General features: G+C 35.9%; 4 protein-coding genes across 8 annotated transcripts in view; 3 read left to right on the top strand and 1 right to left on the bottom strand.

Moving 5' to 3' along the window:
• The window catches only part of LOC142336005 (uncharacterized), a 105620-nt gene that overhangs the window by 13048 nt on the left and 66473 nt on the right, over nt 1–26099 (top strand). The gene's annotated exons all lie outside the window — the stretch shown is intronic.
• Nucleotides 14–5548, bottom strand: LOC142336004 (uncharacterized). Of its 5 annotated transcripts, none has more exons than XM_075384450.1 (4): nt 5291–5548; nt 5009–5122; nt 3888–4052; nt 14–339 (listed from the first exon to the last, which is right to left on the bottom strand). In XM_075384450.1, exons 1-4 carry the CDS (start codon nt 5304–5306, stop codon nt 188–190), a joined length of 447 nt encoding a protein of 148 aa, XP_075240565.1. In that variant the 5' UTR covers nt 5307–5548; the 3' UTR covers nt 14–187. The 5 variants fall into 5 exon arrangements, with proteins under 5 accessions (XP_075240565.1, XP_075240564.1, XP_075240563.1 ...); XM_075384449.1 differs by having other exon boundaries at nt 5009–5167; nt 5323–5548; XM_075384448.1 differs by having other exon boundaries at nt 5009–5164; nt 5323–5548.
• LOC142336904 (SET domain-containing protein 4-like) lies at nt 5970–7708 on the top strand. Its single transcript, XM_075385882.1, has one exon. It carries the CDS (start codon nt 6005–6007, stop codon nt 7175–7177), a length of 1173 nt encoding a protein of 390 aa, XP_075241997.1. The 5' UTR covers nt 5970–6004; the 3' UTR covers nt 7178–7708.
• LOC142336002 (DNA repair and recombination protein RAD54-like) lies at nt 19635–23122 on the top strand. Its single transcript, XM_075384443.1, has 4 exons — nt 19635–20223; nt 20755–20915; nt 21213–21429; nt 21643–23122. The coding sequence occupies exons 1-4, from the start codon at nt 19737–19739 to the stop codon at nt 22995–22997; spliced, it is 2220 nt and encodes a 739-aa protein (XP_075240558.1). The 5' UTR covers nt 19635–19736; the 3' UTR covers nt 22998–23122.

Genomic DNA, 26099 nt, shown 5'->3' with positions numbered 1-26099 from the left:
TGGATGGTTGAGATTTTCAGTACAAATAGGGCTCAAATTATCAAGGCAAATGGTTAAGTTTTTACAACCCATCAATTAACTGCATTAATGCATTATTTAGCTGAACCATATAAAAGCTAGCGTTTTGTTATAAGGATGATATCTATTGCTGGTGTCCATGGATGGATTTCTCTTTCTTTATCGAGGTCTATTTGGTGTAATTTTCCAAAAACTTTTCGTAGTTCACTTCGCCGGCCTCGTTCACGCTTGTTTCGTCTACCCAGTACTTGATGTCGTCCTCATCAAAGCTCTTGTCCAGTTCTCTCATCTTTTCCTCCAGGATGGCTGGGCTCAGAAATCCTGAAATTTCTCCCCATTAATTTGTCATTCATTTCTTTTCCTAACATCATTCAACGTAATCTAATGACTAACCTATGAAAATGTGACAAAAATTCGCATTATCATTGAAGCATAATATTATTATTATTATTATTAAACTATATATATTATTATTAAACTATTATTTTATGCCCTTTTGAACGTAAAGATAAGACCAATGTCGGAAGGATAAGTTTCTTTTGATGTAAAACATTGCTTTCTCTGCTCAAACAAAAATTTTAGCATTTAATTCATGTCTTTTTAATGCATTTTTTCTGTCCCGGTGGTGTTTTGTTTTTTTTTTGTGCCTAGTTTTAAGGAATTTAGAATTTTTGCTAGAAATTTTCGGCGAATAGGAATTTTTGGATGATCTAAATTGTTTTATTTGAGTTGAAATCCCGACTTTTCTACACCATTCAACTTCAATTATTCAGTTAGAAGCTAGAGGACCCTTCGCCCAGCATAAGATTCACACCGCACTACTTTAGTCGACATTCCTAAACTTATTATTTTGAGTCAGATTTTAAATAAAATACAATTTCTTAGACCATCTATGAAAGCTATTTTTCTGTAATAACATCATTTCTTATTAATAGCCGCACAGCGATAGCTGGGTCTATTATTGGCCTTCTCTTGGTTTTTTTTATTTCATTGTCAAGAGTTTTGTTACGACCATATGACGTCACAATCAAAATCTGCTTTTTGTTCATTCGTTCATGCAATTTCAACTGAATTGCGAGCGTGACGTTATTTTTCACTCTTATTGGAGTGAGTTTTTTGTTCATTCGCGCGGTTAAGTTTTTGGTCACGCATAACTCACCTCACTCTCAAAAATGACTTCGTCACTCTGAAACTGACTTTTCTTTACTTTAACTCAGAGATAAGCTCAAGTGAGTGCGTGTCACTCTAATTGAAGGTTAATTGAGAGCAACTATTAGAAGCAGCAATAATTTAAACAGATTCCTAATCAAAATATATGATCTCAGCATTTTAAAAAAGAAATTTTTTTGGTCTGTTTTCTTTTCGGGACTGCAGATCTACGAAGCTATTGCGGCTATTTTCTGGTAATCTGAGTGACAACTCTTTCGAGCTACTACTGCCTCTAAGAAACGTGTCAACACTAGCGTATATGAGTAAGACCAACAAAAAGGCTGTTAAAAAATTTATAATAGCAATTCAATTATTACTCCGGAAGTTTTTGTTTGTTACGGTTATTTATTGCTCTGAAACGAAGTTTGTAGCAATTATATTAGTACTGTCTTTTATGCGATTTTTCGCCTGACTGATTTTTCATCTGACCCATTTGACCGTCCTCAAAAACGGGACGATCAGGTAGCGCTCAGAGGGCATTGTACTGAAGTGTGCTACACTCAGTAACACTTTTCGATAACCTTAGTGCTTTTTTGAGAATTTACGTTATAGTGCGTGAAGCACAAACTTGAATTGGACAAAGTCCAGTTTAACGTGTGAACAAATTACTAAGTAGTTTCAAATAAACTACTGTTTTAAGATCAATAACTCAAACTGAGAATACCATGACGTGATGTTATCACGCCACTTTGAGAACACCAACTTAACCTTGGTAACTCTGTCGACACTGCTATCTCTATCCAATAGGATACTAGAGAACCACGTGGCCGCAAGTATAAAAGGAGCTTGCACGCTCAACCACCAGCACAATTTGGTCCCTGGTAACTTCTGATTTAAATCATACTCCCGTATTGCTCCCTTGCTTAAATCTCAAGCTTACTTGAGATAGATTTTAACTTAGAATATTTTGTGACAAGTTCTTTATGAACTCTCTAAGTCAGAAAATATTAACTTAGCACAAATTTTGAAATCAGGTAAGTTCAGCTTAAATTCTCTAAGTTATAATTTAACATCTCTTAAATTCTATCTAAGTTATAAGTTAACTTAGAATATTTCAACCTGTGCTAACTAGTGCTATCTCAATTTTAATAACTTTAACTATTCTATCCCTTAATGCTCGGTTCATATTTGATGCCATTTAACATAACTAATTAATTCATATTGGCATTTAACTTTCTTTAATACTCAACTATATACCAAAAGTAAAACTAGGGGTTGAACTCTCTAGTTATACATGTGGTCCCGCGATTAACCCCGTCGTTATCTAATGTACGGACCAGCAGTATAGCATTAAGTGGCCGAGCAGCATTCAAAGAATATTACGCCTTTTTAGTCTCTGAGTATCCGATCCACCAAAATTGACAAAGTTTTGAATAGAATTTCGGGATATGAGTGGGAGCTTATTTGTCTTAGAAGTTTGACACCTCCCCTCAGTCACCCAACCCCTCACCGACACACCCCCGTCTACTATCCTCCAGCGTAGCTCTCGCACAACCCTCCCCCCATTGCTTGACCCACTCCGCTCACCCCTCCCAATGCTAGCATACCTAAGCCCCAGCTTGACTACTACCCAAGCCAACCGCTCAACCGTCGTTTGAGAGCATTTCGCCCGACTTTAGTCGGTTAGGTTCAGTTTTTTGTACCACTTGGCCTTGAGTTAAGCGTTAAGTATTTTCAATCAATTTTGTACCCTCCTTATCAATTTTTGATAGCATTTAGGGAGTTTCGTCTATTTGGTTATTTATTTTTGGTACGCTTGACTGAATTCCAGGTCATTTACAAATTGTACAACTTGTCGGTAAGGAAAGAATCGATTGCTAGACTTTTAATATCTGTATGTGCCCACTATGCTTGGGAGCACAAGCAAAGAAGATCCCTAAATTTTGCGGTTTTTAGTTAGGGCGCTTTTTTGAAAATCTGTGTTGAAAAGATGTACTCTGCACAGTAAACACCGTTTTGCCTTGTATTAAATATTTGGGTTTAATTTTGGGAGAGCTCGAGTTGACTCTTGATGACTCCGCAATCGGCGAGAAAAAGGTACCTGATTAAAGGTTCTACTTTTTTCATCCCGATTCATTTAAACCCGCATATCTTAACACTGTTATTTCACCCCCTATCATTTAATCCCTCTATCATTTCAACCCGCCAGTTAGCAGTCGACATTGGAGACATGTTTTGTCATTACCAAGCGGATTACGTGATTTCATGGTGGATTGTGATAGTTTCAGGTCAAGTCCCACGCGCCGCTGAGAGATGATCATGGCCAATGATTATTTTACTAATTTAATGGTCCTAATTATACAAGATGAAAATGGGGGGGGGGATCTTTTCCGTTTGTGCCCCCCCAGCTTAGTGGGCGCATATTATTTGCACCCTCCAGACGCTCGTGCCATATTTTTACATAATGAATTACTATGTAATGGCACGTGTTCTGTCACTGAGGGGGGGGGGGGCATAACGTACTGGGGGGGGGGGGGGGGGGCACAAACGGAAAAGATCCTCGGGGTGAAATGATGGAGGGGTGAATAAATGGGGGCGAAATGATAGGGGATTTAAATAAGGATGGAAAATTGGTATACCAGACCGGTCAACTTATCTGAAATGCAGAATTGGTTTTTGACGAGGTTAGGGGAGGAGGGATTTTTAAAGAAGTTTTTTGCCTTTATGATCTGTGTCGGCTTCTTTGAGCTTGGAGATGAGTTTATTGTTGTTCTCTTTTGTTCTGTAAATGGTGAGGATGTGAAGAAAGTCCTCAAATTCGTATTCCTCGCAGGGTGTGACGTCACACTCTTCGAGAAGTTGCTTCACGCTCTCTTCAGTCCAGTCTGACAATACATGCGGCATTAAGATACTGCTTCCTCTTATCATTTTAAGGTAATTGTCTACGTTCTCTGTGCTATTCCTGCAGTGGAACGTAGCTGGACTACCTCCCTTTTTTAGATTGGGACCTTTCCGTTTGTTCCGCCCCCATTATGTTAGGACCCCCAGTTACAGAGAACGTACCAATACATACCAAATCATTGTGTAAAAATATGTCATGTGCGTCTGGGGGATACAAAGAAGAACGTTGGGGGAGGGGGTCTCACAAACGGAGAAGATCCAATTAGTGTATTAACCAAGATCTATTCAGGATTGGAGATAATTCTAAGACAAATAAATTTTTTCCACTAAAATGGTAACGGAGGCCACTAAAATGCTAATGGAGGAGTAAGTCATGTGATATTAAATTTTTTCGAGTCTTTCCCATTATCCCCCCCCCCCCCCCCAGCTTATTGGTCATATGTATCCCCCCAGGTTAGTCGTCGTATAACGTATAGCCCCACATACCCCCCCCCCCCCAACGAGCGAGCATACCATAATGGGGAGGGGGGCTACAATGGGGAAGAACCGTTTTTTTTCAGACAATAAATGGAAAAATTGTGAGTGGTAAGCAGAGATGTGCTCAGTTATTAATATTATCTCGTATATCTATTAATATCTTGATGCGATCTTTTCTGTTAATGTGTAAACCCATTGCATTGAGGTTTTTTCCCTATGAAAATAGACCCTCATGTGGCCTTTCGATCATAATTTTGTGTCGTCTGAAATACTTCGCTTAAGTCTGAAAGGCCATGAGGAGGAAACGTTACCCTGATCTTATCCGTTCGTGCCCCCAATCCACGCAGTACGTTATGCAGCTCAGTACGTTATGCAGCTAAAAAAATGGCACATTTGGCGAGTGTGCACCCACTAAGCTTGGGGGGGGGGTGTTGGGGGCACAAACAGAAAAGATTCCAGTTGCCTTTGGTATTCGTAGCACTGCTCATCAGTTGGGTCATCCGGTCAACTGGTATGGTGCCAGTCTCCTTCTTGTCTATCTGGCAGAACTCCCCGTACAATTCCTCTATCTCCCCCTCTGTTGGCATGTCCGCAAATATGTTCATTTTTCCCAATAGCTCTACTTTTTTCATCTTTTCCGCTAATTGCCTACCATCCCTTGTCATTCCCAATTCCCGCATTCACAAAAACTTATTTACATGATTATATTCACTAAAGCTGCTAAAGCAGCTAAAATGGGAAAAACCCATGAGCGGAGCCATGAATGGGGGTTATAACGGAAATGATTCTTCTGTGTACTCGATTCGAGATTGTGTGACGTAATAACTGCTTTTCTGTGTAGTCGTACCGGACAAAACGATAATTGAGGCAAAATTTTTGGTAGCAATTTTGTGCTAATTTTCCGATATCGATTAAAATATAATGGGCGTGATCTTTTGCTGTTGTCAGCAGCCGTCGCGTGACTTTAAGATTGACTTCACTGGTCATTCATGTTAAAACACTCACGTGCACATTTTAAAATGCCGAAAGTACAGTGCCAGAAGTCAAAATGCCAGAAGTTGCTATTTAGCCAGAAGTTGACTTCCGTTGACTTTCGTCATTTTAAAACGTGCGCGTTTCGTGTTAAGTAAGTTTCCCTTCTTTGAGTAATGTTTTTAAGGTCATTAGAATACCATTAGAGTTGTGTACTGGTTTATTAGAGTACGAACAAACCTTTTATATAGATGGTCTAAAGATATTTATCTCTTAAAGCGACAGGTTGGTGGGGGGGGGGGGGGGGGCAGAGCTTAGCGATACAGTTTGACTTTCTTTTTAATGCTTATGCTATAGTACTTTAAATATATATCGAAGACCGTTGATGAGATGGAACGCTTTTTCGATATTCAAAAAATGTCTATTGTTGTTTATATGAACACCAATCTTGATCAATGAAGTGAACGTTTCAGTTTGCGTTGGTTGGATGTCCCGGGAGTTCTCCACTTGGGCGACCCAAAATGGCATCAAAACCGATTCGACCTACATTCACGAGAACCCTAAGATGGGTGGAAGGTGTCTGCGGGCATCGCGGTCGATTAAAAAGGGTGAAAAGATTCTCTTTTGTCCCCCCAAGTTTATCATAAATAATCAGTTTATAATCGGACAGACGCAAATTGGCAAGTATCTAATGCAGTATCCGCAAGAGCTTGACCCTATGCAGCTAATGATGGCGTTTCTCATCATTGAATTCGATAAAGGCGCTCAATCTGATTTTAAGCACTTTGTTCAAAGTTTGCCCAAGAAGTTCTCGCTTCCTGTCGTGTGGCGTAAAGAAGTCGGACAACTTCTACCCACCGAAATGATCACTAAGTACTCAGATTTCTGTGATTATGTCGACGTCTGTTCGCGAAAGCTGGAACGAGTTGCGTGCGAATACACTCTAGACATAACTGCTGCTGATATCATGTGGGCATTCTGCTGCGTGAACACAAGGTGTTTCTACGTTGCAGAACATCTAAACCCTCTTCTAGATTGTTCTAGAATTAAGAACAACATGGTGTTGATACCCTATTTGGACATGTGTAATCACAGCCCTGACGTATCGACAGACTATGATGTCAATGTAGATGGTTGTGACATTTTCGCGACTAGTGATATCGAGAAAGACGCAGAAATATTTCTGCATTACGGTGCGCATAACAATTACGTTCTCCTCATTGAATATGGCTTTATCTCTCACAACAACTCACACGATTGTGTAATTTTCACTAAAGAAGATCTGCTCTCATCGCTCAAATCTTACAGTGACAAAATGAGACCTTCGAATGAGTTCGAGAAACTTTGTGGCAAAGAACTCTTCTTCATACAAGACGCGGAACCAAGTTGGACGTTGATAACAATGCTAGCAGCTCTCAAGACGAACGACTTCGATTACTTTCTGGGACAGTACTTCGGAGGCGAGTTAGAGTTCCCCAAGCAACCAATACTATTGCGCAAAGTTCTCGACTTCAAACGCAAACAGTACGAAGAACAGTTAGAGCAACTCAAAGATCTGAAGAGGACAAGTGATGATGACAGATTTCATTGCGAAGTTCTCAAAAGCCTTCTGCAGTCAAGAATATTGATTTTAAAAAGCGTCCAGTTCAAAGCTAGATAGCATCCCTTTAACAATAAAAGCAGATGTCTGATGCGTGTGTGGGTAGTTGTATTTATCGGACATAGCTGCGCTAACCGTACGTTGACGTGTGAATGGTAGTAGTTTAGCAACTTGTGCTTGGATATCACTTACAATTGCCAAATGATAAAACAAATCAATCAGAACCCAATCAGCATTCGATATGACGTAGGATTTGGAGTTATAACCACCTGGATTATGAGTAGTATAGTTCAGGTTATAACGTGCGAGTCCCGCTTTGTGCTAGTCAGTGCTCCCCTAACTAACAATACACACAACACAGCACGTAGGTTGTGATCCACTATCCTGCTTACATCCATTATCGAGAAAAGTTGAATTTGTTCAACAATTGTGCTAGAAAAATATTGCGAATGTTATGTAATGTCTTTAAATGCTTATCTGTGAATTGCAAACTGTGCCGTAGATATTTTAATCTTAACCCCTTAGTTGAAAATTATTCTATGTTCACATCTGTTCTCTGAAGCTATCCATAATTCAATTTATTCGAAATCAGTTTTTATCCAAAGTTTACGTTTGTTGATATTCATGAACTGGACCTGAGATGCGCCCCTTTCTGGACCTCCTTTGCTACTAATTGTTTACAACCTATTTATTAAACAGTTTCCATTAGGAATTTTGTGATGGGGATGGTATGATGGGAATTTTCCATTAGGAATAGTATGATAGGGATGGGTATAACCGGTTCCACAATAAGTTGGGTTTGAGAAACAGGATGTCGTTAACTTGATTATTTGCTGCTTTATTTACCACCCCCGCGTTCATTCAAAATTTGCTTATTAGGGACTGCAATTAATACTTCCTCGAGTTATTTCGATAAAGAGAGTTTAATAGGCATCTGAGCAGTAAATCTTAAGAAGATTTCGGCAAAAGGCTGTTCAGAAAGAAACAATTTTTAAAATTTTACGAAAGTTTTATGAACAAACAGTTGAGCTATTATGACTTGACCAGGCATTTTTAGTGAGATTTCAGCCATTATGATTTCTTACGCAGTTGAAATAAGAATTCTGCAAGATTGTTTCCAGCAGTTGATCAGATCTGATTCAGTAATGGACATATTGATTAGGCAAAGTAAAGAATGCATTGGAGAAATGACGTTCAGCGAAATCACCGGCCCTTTAGGGAACAATGATTTAAGTTTGCCGCCAATTGGCGTGAAAAGACCAGCTCCGAGAAACCAGCAATCTGTTGTGAAAAGGGCAGCCGTTGCTCCAATCAAAGGCAACTTCGAAGCTTTACACAATGATTTGACACAAATGGGCTTAATGCCCGAGATTTCAAATAGCGATCTTAGTTGTAAAATGTGCAATTACACAGCAACCCAGAAAACCCACTTGAAGACCCATTACAAGTTGAAGCATTTCGGTGGTGCAGATTTGATCATGAAGTGTCAGATTTGTGAGATTACTATCAAGACTAAATCTGCCATTAAGAAGCATTATATGAAAGTACACAATTTGAATGATGTAGCAGCGTCTAACATGGCAGCAACCTCAAATGCCTGACTACTGAGTTTATTAAATTTGCATTAGAAAAGCTCTATTTGGGTTATGATGAGCTCAGGTTTCTTCATTTAGCTAGATTGCTTGCAACCCTTTCTGTTCTGAAATGAATATAGCTATGAGGAACTGATATATTATATTGATGTAGGCGTATACGGTTTATAGAAGAAGGATTTTAAGGGATATTTGATGCTTAATGAATTTTATAAGAGTAATCGTTGAAATTTAATTTTGAAAAATTGGGCTTTGTGTTCTAAGTGTTAGTAAGGTCTTTTTTGTCCAAATAGTTAGAGTGGCCGACTCCCCTTGGGGGAGCTGAGCAAATTTAAGAATTGAAATTGGCAATTGCACGAAGTTACTATCGTTAAAAGTAAGCGTTCAAATGACAAATTTAGAAAGTTGAGTTTCTGAAGCGCGATCTGGTAATTATTCATGACATGTATCTTTTAAGATTGATATGGATCGATGATGCCTATTCATTAGAATTTAACTGTTTATAATTTTAAGAAAACTGTTCGGTTTACTAACGGAAGTTATCCGTAAGGTTGTCATTCCTCCATCGTTTAAAAAAATGGAATTAGAGAACTTAATGGTCAAGATGAAATGATTTAATGTCAGAAGGAACTTTGTAATGCTTAAGCAAAAGAAAACTTCTCCCTTATTTTTTTTATCAGTGAGTAGAATTCATTTTTCTGAGAAACGAGCAATTAAATCATGGTTTCTTTTGAAAATAGGATCTTTTCCGTTGTTGCCCCCCACAGTACGCTCTTTGCCCCCAGATTACGTGCCAATACACAGAGACTCATTTTGCTCACATATTTCGGAGTATGTAAATAATATATCCCCGCTAAGAGTGGAGGCTCCTACGGAAATGGTCCTAAAACTAAATAGATCTGCACCTGGAAATGTCTGTGAAAATGCAGGCAAGGTAAGGAAACTTCTAATATCATAGTTGATGGTAACTCCAAATGCTATTTATATTCGAAACCATATAATCAAATTTCTACGAGTAGTCTATTTGTTCACACTTTTTCCATTGATATTTTCTGTGTGTCGAGATCTAAAAAGCAATCTTTTTTTGTTTCTGCTGTAAGGGGACTTTCATATTTCAGAGTTCAATTCTATGTTTTATCTATCACAAATGACAATTCAGACTAAGTTAAATTTAACACGTAAGTTAACAAGGAGGCTCGGTAATGTGCATTCGCACATTAAGTTCCGACCCCGCTCATATACATTTTTCACTTAATTGTCTACCAAATGAGGAACAGATAAAAAAATTTAACATATCGTTCAACAAACTACTAAGAGATTAAAACAATCTACTCTAGAGGGCCTAAGAGACCTGTGCTACCATAATATGACTACCAGAAAAGACGGCAATAAAAATCAAATAGTTACAAATATTAACTACGACCAAAACTCCTTGTCCATTTTTGAAAACCAATAACCAAATCAAAATGGCATCAGATAAAATTTATACTCAGAAGATTAACCGGCACTTTTTTGGAACAAAATATGGGTCTTTTCTTCAATGCGACTTGGCAACAAGTCGACTAGAAATGAGCAAAAGGGGCAAAGTTTATTAAAACATTGCTTTTTTTAATTAGCTACAAATATTAATTGCGACCAAAACTAAAGCGTTTTTTTGAAAACCACTAATAATCAAATTAAAATGGCATTAGATAAAATTTATACTAAGAAGATTAACTGGTAATCTTTCTGGCCCAAAATATGGGACTTTTCCTCAATGCGGTTTGGCAAAAGGAGCAAAGTTTATTGAAACGTTGCATTTTTTAAAAAAAGAATTCAATTCGAACTGATTAGAAACATCAAATGAAATTATTAAGGGAGTCTTTTATACCTCAATAGAGAGCGACTGAGGCCTTTCATTATCCAGGATATGTCAAACGACTATAAAAAGAACAACAAATACAGGCAATAACGAAAAATTTGCACAAAAAATTATGCACGAAAACGATGTCCCCCCAATCAATTAAATATTAAGCTGATCACAAAAAAAACAATAAAAATCTTCAATTGCATTTTTTGCAGTTGACAACATAAATCAAATGAAACTTCTAATGTCATAGTTGATGGTAGCTCCAAATGCTATTTATATTCGAAACCATATAATCAAATTTCTACGAGTAGTCTATTTGTTCACACTTTTTCCATTGATATTTTCTGTGTGTCGAGATCTAAAAAGCAATCTTTTTTTGTTTCTGCTGTAAGGGGACTTTCATATTTCAGAGTTCAATTCTATGTTTTATCTATCACAAATGACAATTCAGACTAAGTTAAATTTAACACGTAAGTTAACAAGGAGGCTCGGTAATGTGCATTCGCACATTAAGTTCCGACCCCGCTCATCTACATTTTTCACTTAATTGTCTACCAAATGAGGAACAGATAAAAAAATTAACATATCGTTCAACAAACTACTAAGAGATTAAAACAATCTACTCTAGAGGGCCTAAGAGACCTGTGCTACCATAATATGACTACCAGAAAAGACGGCAATAAAAATCAAATAGTTACAAATATTAACTACGACCAAAACTCCTTGTCCATTTTTGAAAACCAATAACCAAATCAAAATGGCATCAGATAAAATTTATACTCAGAAGATTAACCGGCACTTTTTTGGAACAAAATATGGGTCTTCTCTTCAATGCGACTTGGCAACAAGTCGACTAGAAATGAGCAAAAGGGGCAAAGTTTATTAAAACATTGCTTTTTTTAATTAGCTACAAATATTAATTGCGACCAAAACTAAAGCGTTTTTTTGAAAACCACTAATAATCAAATTAAAATGGCATTAGATAAAATTTATACTAAGAAGATTAACTGGTAATCTTTCTGGCCCAAAATATGGGACTTTTCCTCAATGCGGTTTGGCAAAAGGAGCAAAGTTTATTGAAACGTTGCATTTTTTAAAAAAAGAATTCAATTCGAACTGATTAGAAACATCAAATGAAATTATTAAGGGAGTCTTTTATACCTCAATAGAGAGCGACTGAGGCCTTTCATTATCCAGGATATGTCAAACGACTACAAAAAGAACAACAAATACAGGCAATAACGAAAAATTTGCACAAAAAATTATGCACGAAAACGATGTCCCCCCAATCAATTAAATATTAAGCTGATCACAAAAAAACAATAAAAATCTTCAATTGCATTTTTTGCAGTTGACAACATAAATCAAATGAAGCTCATTATTGTGATACTGGGAAAAGAAAACAAAAACCTACAAAAAAGGGGCAAATATGCAAAAATCACGAAAATTGGTTTTATGAAAACTGGTCGTTCGAAGAAGAAAGACCATTTGAGGAAAGTAAAACCGTTATGAAGAACAAATTCTTTTTCAATAGATAAATGATGTGAATTGTATATAGAGATGCTTAGCTACAATTTAACAGAAATAAAATTGGCAGATCTCAAAATTCGATCTTTTTTTTAATTAAAAACAAATATTTTCAAAATTCATAGCCAACAAATCTTTCGACTAAAAGAGCAGACAGTTTGTATTGCAATTACTCGGAAAACTAATTGCGACTGTTATAAATGAGACTAAATCATAAGACTATAAAATAACATTAAATACAAGCTGAACTAATAAGATTCACAAATAACTTTACGAAACCACAGATTTGAAGCCGTTGAATTTATAAGATATTAGCCGCGAAAATTTAACATCTTCACTTGAGTCTCCTACGACCATCACAACATCTATTTGTGAATTGACTATCACAAAATAACAACAAAAAGCACCACAAAAACTGAAAAGCATCTAAACTTCAGAATATTCCTGAAACACATTATTTAAGCCTTGAAGACATCATTTAAAACGTTTAAACAAGAGAAAAATTATTGTTTGATTCAACAAAACATTATAAAGAGCTCCAAATTATGAGGCAAATTTACGAAAATGATACAACATTGTAAAATACGAAAAGAAACGCAAACCAGAACAAAAAGGGATAAGTTTAAGAATACTAATACTCTTTTTATAGAAATTTAATTCGAAAATCAAAACAACCATTGGCTATTTACCGACATCAGTTATTAAGTTCATTTTTTTAATCTATAGTTGGCCACTGAGACTTTTAATTAAGCAATATTTGGCATATGACAACAAAAGTTAATAACAAAGGGCAAATATAAAAAACTCTACCAATTTCTGCAAGAGAACTGTGTCGCAGCCCTTGATGTTATGAGAACCAAAAATATGTTCAATTTTGGATGTTATAAAGCTTTTTTCAGTTAGATTGTTAAAAAATGTAAACAATTTACAGTAGAAACCAAAACAACAGCAAAATTGGGAAATTATGCACTAAAATCAGAAAATTTTGTATGAAAACTCGTTGTACCAAAAGCAAGAAAACCTTCTGTTATAACAATCGGTCACAAAATTAGTTTTTATTCTATACGGAGGAAAGATTGACCTGTTTTTATTGAGAAAAAGCAAAATGTTGAAAAAAATAATATAAAAAATTGACACGTTCAAAAAATCACAGAAATTTCCTTAAAACAAATACATTCAATAACATAAGAGACATTAGTTAACAAACGAATGAATAGCAAAAGTTCACTTGCACCTATTGAGGAAGAAATTTAGAACTTTGAGTGGTTAAACTTAAAAATCAGACTGCCAAAAGAATAACAATTGAAGGCAAAAGACAAGAATTCATTTAAATTTTTATTAAAACTCTTCCTCAAAGCCACAAAAACCCTTTGGTTCTCTGAAAACAAACTGTATCTACGTTTGGCCTCGAATTTACATAAATTTGAGTTGCCATTAACGGAGCCGTGAATAAAAATTTTTGTGAGTAATCAACATTAAAAAAAAGCAAAACATTTTGAAAAAGGCATCAAAATGGAAACCAAAAAGTCTCTGATTCTAAGAGTCCAAGGTATTGTCGAACCTTTCCCTGATTTCGTCGCGCGCCCAGCAAACCGACCAAGTGTTCCAATTGTTTGCGAATTAGACCAATTGTTGCGTGGGATTCTTCAAATATTAAAAAAAAAGAACGACGCATTTTGTAAAATTATCGGGTTAAATCTGCAAAAAACGGCGAAGTTTTAATTCCAGAAGACTTTCATACGGCGCCTAATTGCAACTAGCGCTCCTTTTTTTATTAGGGAGTCTGTTTTAAGGTTTCTAGGTCACTAAATCTGGCAAACTTTAACAAAGTGGACCAAAAAAGCTTTTTTTGTGCCATTTTTGGTGAAAAAAGTTGAATTTTGAAATTTTTATAAATTTTAGCCAAAAAAACTTCAATCATACAATTCCGCAACGCTCTTCTATCTTTAATGGTAACAATAACACTCTGCCGTTAAAAATTTTAACTTATTATTATGTTACTTGAATTATGTAACTTACTTGAATTATGTTACCTCGATAACTCCCTGTAAAAAAAAACGAAAATCGAAAAAATCTTTTTAATTCCGTATTCTACGCTGGACGGGCTTTTCATTGATACCACTCACAATTCTCTATGATGAATATATCGATCGGCCAAAGTCGACTGAACAAAAAAAAACAGTTGAATATCCTCCCTCACCACTAAAGTGGGGGTCGGAACAATTAGCAAGTTGTTAAGTTTCCTGACAGTTCAAGGAAAGTTTTGGAGTGACCGTTGACATTACGTTGATGTTGACATTACGTTGAATCTTCTCGCCAATTTATCTCCTGAGTTGATAAAAGCACGTATAATGGAACTGCAAGTTTTGAGTAAAGCGAATAGTATTATCGTTGGTGATATGCTGATTAAACATGTGGATGATGATTTGAAAAGTTTGAAGACGCAGCCAACACGAAAAAGAGTTTTACCATTGCCAGTGAAGGCAGTGGCAACGTCTAGTGTGAAAAAGTCACCTGAATTGTTCACTGGTAACAATTACAAAGCATTAGAGAAAGACTTGAAAAGTTTGAGTTTGATGCCTGAAATTGCAGAAAACGATCTTAGTTGCAAAATGTGTTCTTATGTTGCAAGCAGAAAAGAAAATTTGAACACTCATTATAAATTGAAGCATTTTGGAGGTGGTGATCTTATGATGAAACGGCAGATTTGTGATTTTTTTGTGAAAACAAAGAGTTAGATGAAGAAGCATTATAAAAATGCTCATAAATTGACGGTTGCAGCTGCATCAAACATGGCTGCTAGCTCAAACCTTCAGTCGTCTTGATTTTATTTTCATTTTTGTAGCTAAAGACAAAGACCTGAGCTTGTTTTTTGCAATTGGTGGAGTACTTTGTAATTAAAGTGGTAGCCAGAATTTTTTAAGGTGCCAGTAATTGTTAGTTTTATTGTTATTTCTTGAGTTAAAATTTAAATGAGAAATTTAAACCGTTGTTCTTACCTCTACTGTTGAAAAGAGTTTTTTGTCAAAAGTGATGTTCAAATTTGATCATGTTTCAGTTTTCGTATAAAATAATCTCTTGAATAAATAGAAATGCTCGGAGATTATTCGACTGAACAGAACTAAATTTTCCAGGAAACTAACCAGAGCAGAATGAAGATTTAAAACTTGTTGAAGCCGCTCTGACTGCTTTGACTGTCTGCTACGTTTACCAATCGCAGCGAAAAAGCTCTCAAACCGTTATTCTTTGTTCATAAAATCTTTTATGAACTTTAGATTTTACTAAAGAAGAACAAAACTCATTGGCACAAAATTGCTGCTCATTGTTACGAGCGCCGAAGTGGCATGGAACAGTGTTGTTTTGCCTCAGGATTATAGTAAACGTTAATTGGTTCAAAAATCGTTCATGCAAGAAAATTGTTAACAGATTGAACATGAAAAACTTTCTTTTCGAAGTAATGCGAGTTTTCGATTTTTTTAAAATAATTCCGGAGCAGTTATTACATGATCGAAAGCTGTGTTTTCTCCAAGATTGTGGAAAAACTTATATCGTCTTTAATTTGATATTTTTAATTAAAAAGGGGTGGCTTGTGGATCAAAAAGGCCAGTTCTCAGTTTTTTTATTTCAAAACTTGATTAATTCTGCGAAGGTATGTTGCTGGCGCAGCTAAGCCTCGTTTACTTATTTAATAACTATTTTTTCCACTTGTGTGACCCTTTAGATTCTAATTCCAATTGATTAATTTTTCTAAACTTACGTCGAGAAAAACTGAAGATTCTGATTTTTCAGTATCAATTTAAGCAAGATTTAAATAATTTCTATGCAAACAAACGAAGATCTCGATCTGGAACATCTCTTCATTAACAAACCTCTGGAGAGCTTTTTGATGTCTACTTTTCTTGTTGTTCCGACAAGAAAAGTAGGAGGAACTATTTGCTCTACTGGTTTCTTTGTTCAGTCAATTTTCGCCGACCGATATGTTCATCGTACGCAGTTGTGAGTGGTCTCAGTAGAAAGCTTGTCAAGCGTAGAATTTCAAAAAGTTTTTTTTTAATTTGGTTTTTTCGAGGAGTTACGGAGGTTTAAAATTCTGTAAACGTTAGCCTAACTTCCGTTGTTTTGTTCACCTTTTTCGTTATTTTTCCTGAAATTTTGATCAATTTTTTCTGAGAATATAAAATTGTTCACGATATTCTCATTAGTTTAAGTTTAAAGATAAAAGAGTTTTGCATGAAATTTTGGCTGAGTTTTTGAAAATTCAGCTTTCTGTTTTCATAAAAAAATTGCTTCAAAATGCTAATTTGGCTGGCTCACTTTCTCCAATTTGACAGATCCTGAAGAAATAAAAACTGCTGAAACAATCTTCTTTTACTCATATAGGGGCAAATTTCAACTCTGGTTTCTTAGAAAGTGTTCTGGAATTAATATTTTAGCAGAATTTCGGTAACTTAGATCGATATTTATGAAAAATGCATCATTTAGTTATGTTAAACTTTTCGTTTGCCTAAAAACTATTACGCAAGTAATAGCAAAAATTGTGATTTTTAACGGCACGCAGTGATAGCGAGACCAATTTTTGTTTTATCCATCTTTGTTTTTTGCAATGAAGGATTTGGATTGTATTTTGTCTGTCCTTTTGTGTTTATCATTTAATTATGGATAATTTATCCGCTTTCTGAGCAAAGTTCATAGTTTTCATTACTCCGCCAAATTCTTTTCGTAAAATTGTGAGTTATTCTCGGTGTTTGCCAGCATTTTACGTTCTTTTTTATAGTCTTTTGATTGAGTCTAATTAACCAAGTTTCTAATTCGGTCGATGAAGAGCTATCAAGGATACTATCTATCGTTTTCAGTCGATAAATAATCGTTTTTTGGTGAAAAAAAATCACCAATATTCATTCTTTGTTTTTGATATATTGACTTTTTGGTCAAATAAGCTGTTCGGAAACATTTAGGAAAACTTTCTGATTTAACGAACAAGCAGAATATCAGAGCCAGCAGCAGAATTTCAGAATTCTTTTTGCTTTGCTTTTTGTTATATACAGACCACAATGTTCTCAATGAAAACTCAATTTTTGATAGGTCGTAGTTACATGTGAACGAAGGCCACTGAACGTCGATGAAATGTCCAATTGGCTTCGTAAACAGTAGCATGTTAAATGTCTAGTTTTTTGTTTTGAAAGGTTGTGTTTGCTATGAATTAAAAAATATTTCACTTGAGAAAAAATGGGCTAAAAATATTTGAAAATATTTTTTTTGAAATTTTCCATTTTAATCGTTTTTTTCCCATCCTTTAGCGTAGTCTGAACAGGGAAAGAGGCAATTTTCTTTTTCAAGTGAAATGAAATATAGTCTTCATACCTGGTTTTGTAACTATGAATTTTCATTAACTTTCTTTTTATTTTTGGACATTTTTCCTTATTTTCCATTTTTGTTTGGTTCTTTTTGCTGTCTCGTCCCATTATCGCATTAATAGCATAGTAATGGTAAGTCACATATCACATTAAATAGAAATAGTCGCAACTGATTTTTCTTAAAGGTTTTAGTGAATAGACTAGGATTTCGTAAACCATCTCGCTAAATTTAACTTTGATCTTTGTCTGTATTGTTCTTTTTGTAGTCGCATGAATTTCTGGATAATGATTTTTTTTGTGTTTTTTAAAAATTGTTGATGTATTCTAAGTAAAGGAGCTCACATATTTTTCCTCACATATTGGTGAATTGCAAATCAATTACATATTGGTGAAATATTGGTGAAATGCAAATCAATTAGTTTAGTTTAGTTTTTACCTCATGCTCTTTCAATTTTTTAAGTAAGTTTTTTTAAATTAGATAGACCTTGAGTTTTGGCCGTATGTAACTCTTGTTTTAATTTGATTTCGTTGTTTGTCTTGTCTCTTACTCTCTTATGGCAGATATCATCGGCCCTCAAATGAGTTAATTGTTTTTAATTTGCATAGTGTTCTGAGCTTAAGGTGATTTTAAAAATGGATACACCAATTATTCTAGTCCAATATATGAATTTTTGAAAGTTTACTATCTCTTCCTCATTTGGAAGACAATTAAGTCACAAGTTTGGTTGAGCGTTGTTGGAACAACATGTTCAAAAACACATTACCGAGCCTCCTTGTTTCATATTTAAGAATTGAGAAATAGGAAAGATTAGAAACATCTGTGTTTGAATTTACTTTTCACTGTGTTTTTTTAATAGTCTAAAGGGCTTTTTGTGAGCGCATGATCTTACTTTAGCTTAAGCTGGATTCTATCAACATCCACTTCCCGTTGTTCAAGAATATTTGGTGGCGGATGATTGGTTATATCTTCTATTTCGTCGTCAGTTTGACAATTTTGAAAAATTGCTCAAATTTTAGAACTGCCTGCGCTTCCAGTTCGAGCAGATACTATGAAAATGTATACCTGGATGCTTTTATTCTTTTAGTTGCTCAGAGTGTTGTCCTCGGTTAGCTCTTTTCAAAGGTCGAATTGATAGCAACCGATTGCCTAATTTTTTCAAAAAAGTCGCCGATATTACATTCAGCGGACACTTAGACTCATACAGCCATGCCTCGAGGTCAAGCCATGCCTCAAGGTCACAAGACTCAATTTGCTCCTGTCTACGTCGTTTTGATTATGATAATTTATCATGATTCATTTTTTACGGAACCTGAACCTTAAAATAATGTTGCAAATCAGTATTACAAAATTGTCAATTGCTGTTAAGACTTTCAGCTCAACATGGAATACTACTCCATGAGTGTCCATTTGCTACAAGAAGTTCTCAAGAATTTAGCGTGCTCTCAATTTGTGTTGGACATTCTAATACAGTCTACGAAAAATCTCGTAGGCAAAATAGTGTTGCAAAAATGTATCGAACTCAAACCAGCCCCACACAATGTCGATGTTTTGCCTCTTTCTGCCAAAAAGCGCCCAATCATAAACCAAAATAAGCCAGTCCTTCACAAGAAGCCTTGTTTTTCGGTACCAAATAACAATTTTAAAGCACTGCAGAATGATCTGGAGTCTATGGGTATAATGCCCGCTATAAGTGACGACGATCTAACCTGCAAATTGTGTGGCCATGCTGCGACAAGAAAGTACAACCTTAAAATTCACTACAAACTCAAGCATTTTGGGGGTGGTGACTTAGCAATGGATTGTCAAATTTGCGGAGTTAAGGTGAAGACAAAGGGAACAATTAAAAAGCACTATATGAAGGTGCACAACTTGACTGATTCAGCAGCGTCTAACATGGCCGAGAGCTCTCATGCTTAGCTAGAATAGCCGCCATTGATAGCATCTAGACAAACTGTTCTCCAACTGATGTCATAGTTTGATTGAGAGCTGGCCAAACCTCTATAAAACTGGTTTCTGTATGCTCATAAATTAAATAGTGGTGAATAGCGCTTTCCATCTACAAACTTTAAAATAGAATGCATATTATAACTGCTTTTATTTCAACTAAATCTTTTTTTAATAACTATGTGGATTAAATATCATATAGATGATTTTCTGGTTCAAATAGTTCACGACCTTTAGAAAATGGTTTCATGTCTGTTACCATTGTTTTTCTTCAGATGAGTTTGTTTTTTATTGATGTGGCGGGCGTGAACTGGGATATGCCGTTTTATGCAATGAACCCCTTGATTGCAAAATGAGGCGTAGCAATGCCCCAAGTCAGATTTCGTTGGCAGCGTCAGGACCAAAAACGTTGGTGGCAAACAAGGAAAACAAATCTTTTTCTCGACCATTACCACCTCAAACTGGAAACATCTCCAAGAAAGCCAAACTTGCAAACAACCAGGATGTGAATACAGTAATTAATGACGATGACCGAAGCTTTTCATCTCAAGACAGTCAGAAGTCAAATCACGAGGAATTGATAGAACGAATTTTAAAAAAGCCGTTTAGGATTCCGATCAAGAATTACAATGGACCGACGCTGGGTAGATCCCTGGGAATCAAACGAGCGGGGTGTCGGAGTGCTTTACATGATCCATGCGAGGAAGGTGCACTTGTCTTGTATACACCTCCTGAGTTGAGTGAGCATGATAAGATGAGTAGTGATACGAGTAAACAGCCAGTGCATGTTGTGGTGGATCCCATTTTGTCTAAGGTCCTTAGACCACATCAGCGTGAAGGTAATGAGCTAAAACATTCTGCCGATTAATTGTTTTCTGGGTTTAAATTGATTTGGTTGTATTGTTCAGTCTAAACGTTGGTTCGGTTCAGTTTGTCCTTTTCATAAAGTATGAAAGCTGCCAGTCTTAGTCATTTCTCGCTATAGAAATTTCTACGTTGAATAGAATTTATTAGTTTAACTTAGTTTATTATTTTTCCTGGAGAAATAAAGTCCTGGAGAAATAAAAAACATTGGTTGGGTTCAGTTTGTCCTTTTCATAAAGTATGAAAGCTGCCAGTCTTAGTCATTTCTCGCTATAGAAATTTCTACGTTGATTAGAATTTATTAGTTTAACTTAGTTTATTATTTTTCCTGGAGAAATAAAGTCATGCGTATAGTAATACTTCATCCTGGAAGTAAGGCATGCGTATAATTGCATGCCTGAAGTAAGGCATGCGTTACAGTTCTCAGAATTGACGTGATTGACTTTTCATATCTTAGGTTTAAAAATTAAACTGTATGAAAATGTGAAGGGCTGGTTGATTTCCAGGTGTGAAATTCTTGTACGACTGTGTGACGGGAGTGACAATAGAGAACAGCTATGGATGCATTTTGGCAGATGAGATGGGACTGGGCAAGTCTCTCCAGTGTGTCACTCTAGTCTGGACTGTCATCAGACAGGGACCACAATGCACTCCGCTCTGTAGCAGGGTCAGTGAAAAATACAACTGTACCATTCATTATCTCACAGGATAATTTATAGCGAAACTTTGATTTAAGGCGATTGAGTCTATATGACTTATTGGCGCTTCCATTAGGACAATTAAGCCAAACCTTCGTGAAGCTTTAAATCCCACCAGTTTGCCTGATAAAAATGGACTGCAGAACTGTTTGACTGTTTGATCAAGTTGAGCTATCTGACTTTGTGAGAATAAGGCATAATTCTCTAATTCTAGAGTGCATTATTTGTCGAACATATATGTCGTACTTTGAATAGATTTCCTTTAGGTCGTCATCGTTTGTCCGTCCAGCTTGGTTAAGAATTGGGCCAATGAGTTCAAAAAGTGGCTGCCCAACCGTATCAATGTCTTGACTATCGACAGCGGGGCCAAAGACGAGATTGACAAGAACATCAAGGGATTCATGAAACAGATCAGAATAGTACAGCCAGTGATGGTTATCTCATACGAGACATTCAGACTACATGTAGAAGCAGTTAATTCAGGTTTGAGCTAACAACTTATTTTTGAAAATCGTTTTGCGAGCGGACATTTACGTATAATTGAAATGTCGGTAAATGATAGAAAAGGAGAGTTGATAAAAGGTATCTACTGATGCACTACAAATGGAAACGCCTAATGTTGTTCGACTTTGATTATTCTGAAACTTAATTTTTATTCTGTGTATAAAGAAATGCCAAGTTATAATTAATCTTTAGGTGTTGTGGATATGATCATGTGTGACGAGGGACACCGGCTGAAGAATTCTGAGAACCAAACATATCAAGCTCTTTCCAATAGCTCGGCCAGAAGACGAGTACTGCTCTCTGGCACCCCAATTCAAAATGACTTGCTCGAGTATTTCAGTCTGGTTCACTTTGTCAACGCTGGTATCTTGGGAACCGCTCAGGAATTCAAGAAAAAATTTGAAACTCCAATTTTGCGGGGTCGCGATGCTGATGCCACCGATAAACAGAAAGAAGTAGGAAATGAGAAACTGCAAGAGTTATTGAGCATAGTGAACAAATGTATACTAAGAAGAACGCAGGCGTTGTTGACGAAATATTTGCCCGTAAAATATGAAGAGGTTATATGTTGTCGAATGACTCAATTTCAAGTTGACTTGTACAACGGATTTACATCAATTTTGTGCAATAAGTTGGATACGAACTCCTCATCATTGGCCGCAATAACAACTTTGAAAAAAATATGCTGTCATCCGTCATTGGTATTTGAAATGTGTAAAACGCAAGACAATTTCAAAAAGTTTTTGTCAGTTTTTCCTCCAAATTTTTCCGAACATACTCTCAATCCCAGTTTTTCTGGGAAAGTTATGGTTTTGGATTATCTTCTGGCTGTGATTAAAAGCACTACTAACGATAAAGTTGTTCTGGTGTCGAATTACACTCAAACGTTGGATCTTTTTGAAAGACTTTGCATGAAACGCAACTACAAATTTGTTCGATTGGACGGAACTATGAGCATCAAAAAGAGAGCAAAAGTTGTCGACAATTTCAATGACCCTTCAAGTGAGGATTTCATTTTTATGCTGAGTAGTAAGGCTGGTGGATGTGGCTTGAATCTGATTGGTGCAAATCGATTAGTGATGTTCGACCCGGATTGGAATCCAGCCAATGACGATCAAGCAATGGCTCGAGTCTGGCGAGACGGGCAGAAAAAAGTATGCTATGTCTACAGACTCCTTGCAACCGGATCTATCGAAGAAAAGATGCTTCAAAGACAAGAACACAAAAAGGCGCTGAGCAGTTGCGTTGTTGATAATGAAGAAAACGTTGAACGTTTATTTTCGCTGCAAGAACTGCGAGCTCTGTTCAAACTGGATACAGATACCATTAGCGATACACATGAAAAGCTTAAATGTAAAAGATGCGTGAATAATATTCAGTCGAAATTGCCTCCTGAAGACAGTGACTGTAACTCTGATTTATCACTTTGGCACCACTGTGCTAATAAGAAGGATCTAATTGATCTCAGCTTAAAACAAGTCTGGGATAGCTGTCCAATTTCCTTCGTCTTTTACCACAAATCTCACACGCAGAAAACGACAGTGTAAATTCGGCAGCACCTTTGAAATAAGTGTAACCTTTCTGTTGATTGTTTATTTTTATTAATAGCCGCCCTCATCTTCTCAGACGGCTATTATTGCGCTCGTATTTTTTTTTTACTTCGTCAAACTTTTTTTCGCTTTACCATTTTGCCGCTTTTTCGACATTTTGCGTGAAATCTTTTTGACTTCTCTAGGCTAGTTTCTCTCTTCTCTCATTCTGCTAAAAGTGAATTTGAACATCAGTTGCTAAGCAAAGCAATTCAAAATGAACAGAGTCGGTATAAAAAATTGAAGTCAGAAATAGAAACGGGATAAACCCATAAAGCCCAATTTTAGATGCCCGCTATTTGAACGTCGTTCCTATAAGTCTTAGTTACCACCTCTAATGCTTATTGGTGTTGATAGTAGCCCCTGTAGCCTCTCTCTAAAAAACAGAAGTATGTTCAACTACGAAATGCCATCAAAATAAATCGGACTTAAAAAATATTTTTGTACAAAAATCTTTTTTTTTCAATATATTCTATTCGTTCAATCCCAATCATGCTTATTGGAATCAACGGCGGCTATTTTCCGGCAATCTGCCGGGTATGTTTATTCGTGCAATATTGATTGATGATTTTCTGTAGAATTCAGTTTTCAAATTTGTTTTTTTTTAACGAAACCCTGCCTATCAATTTAGTGATGGTTAGTAGAGGTTATATATCAGGCTGTTTATTGAGCTGGACACAAGCGAGTTGATTAGTTTTCAATAGTTCTTTTTTATCAGGAAGAAGAGCGTACACGAGCGGCAACTTTATGCCGTCTACCGGAGAGTTAATTGCGTAACCTGATAAGACGTTTGGAGCTCTTGAGAATAACCCTTCTTTCAACCAATTAACTGATGGCTCTAGCCAATTAATGGTTAGAGGGGTAGCAAATAATTCTTTCATTTTGGGGACCTGAATCATAATACATGAAGTTCCACTGCTATGTGCCATTGTAAGGTCTCTGGATTTTCAGTGATGAGGTCTCTCAATTGTGGACGATTTTGTCTGTCTCTCTATTTGTCCTTTTGATTAGCTTAATAGTGATTTTAATTTTTTTATTGCGTTGAGTCACTATCTTTAAATTGTTTGAGACTGTTTCGTCTGGGGCTGTGTTGTCTGTTTATTCGGACTCTTTTACCATTTGTGTATAATTTGTCGGACTGTTTTATCTTGTACTCGGACTCTTTTGCAATTTAGGACTAATTGTGTTTTTTCTGGGACTGTTTTTGTCGAAAACGTCTGCCTTTAGTTTTCCGCAAAAGGGCCCAATTACATCACGTTTCGAATCAGTACTAACTTACGATAAATTTTCTGATTGAAATTATGTAAACACCTGAAGAAAGAGGAATCCTCCTGGAACATGAACACCGGGAAAAGTTTTCTTGCGAAAAAACTGCCCTTGAGCAAATGATCACGGTGTAGACCTATTTCTGTTTTAATACAAAATTTTTGCTTGACCAGTTTCTTCGAGAAACTTCGTTCGATTTCACTTAAGGTGACGTTGTCAAGCTCGACTTTTGGATTTTTCGAGTGATCTGATTTGCGCATATTCAGAAACTTTTTTCTATATTAAAATTGATTATGAGCTAGGACTGTACATATCCATGTAGCTTAGTAATCATACCCTCAACTCATCATAGGTCGCGTGTTTGAACCCCTTCACAGTCAAAAAATTTTGCAACGTAAAAGTTACTCTAGCCTATGCCCACTTCTAAGTTTTTGCCTCGGCTGTCGTTCGAGAGCAATCCGTACTATTTTAGTCGGCTTGTGATATAAGCTGATTTTATTTTTAATTACTGGTTAAATTCATTTTATTAAAATTTGTTTATTGGATTATACAATTTTGTTTAACGTCATTGTAAACAAATATAAGTCGAATTTTTATTTTTTATTCATGGCTTCATTGTCTTCCTCTTAGTTACTATAAATTAAATTTCTCAATAATTTTTTTCGTTCAACTGGTTTCCGATAACCAAAACAGAAAAGTGTTTGGAATCGTGGAAGTAAAAATTTTGAACCGAAAACCTGAGTTTTAAAAACGACAAAGGAAAATTTTTTAGTTTTTCTCTTTTTTATTTGAACTCAAACTAATTTTAAAAAAACCTTTTTATTGGTGTTACGGCTCTATTTACCCGAAACTTAATAAATTGAGCAAATTTGATACCCCTGATATACACGAAAACTATATGAAACAGTTTTTCTGTGAAAAGACAACTCAAATTAAATTATTTCTTTTTGTTAGTCTCTCGAACGAAATGTGTGCCATTTAAGGCATCTATTTTGTGGAACTTTCCGTTAAACGGTGTCAGTACTTGAAGATTATAACTTATTCGATATAAAAGAAGCATCAAATTTATTTTAAAGTCTTCTCAATATCTGCGGGCACTTACCCAAATTCACTTCTTATGGTTTTTGGAACCGATTTTTGAGAAGGAAACTTTTTATTTTTGCCGATTTTTCCTTGTGCTTCAACTGACTGAAACTCTCAACTGGCTTACAACTAACTGTCTACTTCTTCAAATGTGAATCGGTTGCTAATAGTTATTGCTTTTGTTAAGAATTGAATATCACAATTGCAGAATTTTGTTGGGAAAGTAGAAAATTAAAATTTTCTTGTCAATATCTGCTCTAATTTACGCTATACCGCGTGTCCCCGCCTCTTATCTTTTAGGGGGTTTAATCTGAGATTTAATTTTGCTGAAGTGATTCTGTAAGGCTTATTCAAAGACATAGCAAAAGAATATTAATCACTAGACATAGTAAAGAAAAAAGTTTCAACTTAATTTCACCTTGATCCTTGCGCTATCCGAATGGTTACTTTTTGATAAATGGTCCAATTGGTCTCTCTACCGATTTAATTGAAGTTCTATATTAGTGCTTTCAATGTTTTTAATTCAAATAGTAAAAAAGATAATTTTTCAAGCGAATTTTTTGTTATTTACTGCAAAATGCTCTCTTAAACCATCTCCTTCAAGTAATTGTGGGTTCTATTTGACTGTTATTTGAAATGATCACAGATCAAAACTTTGTTACAACAGTAGAAAAGTTAATAGAGGAAAATGGAATAAAAAGTTACGGAACA

This window comes from Convolutriloba macropyga, chromosome 3 (genome assembly GCF_964194025.1).
Source record: "Convolutriloba macropyga chromosome 3, txConMacr16.3, whole genome shotgun sequence".
Lineage (NCBI taxonomy): Eukaryota > Metazoa > Xenacoelomorpha > Acoela > Convolutidae > Convolutriloba > Convolutriloba macropyga.
Note: the sequence above shows the minus strand (reverse complement) of the source record. Positions and strands in the feature narration are given on the sequence as shown.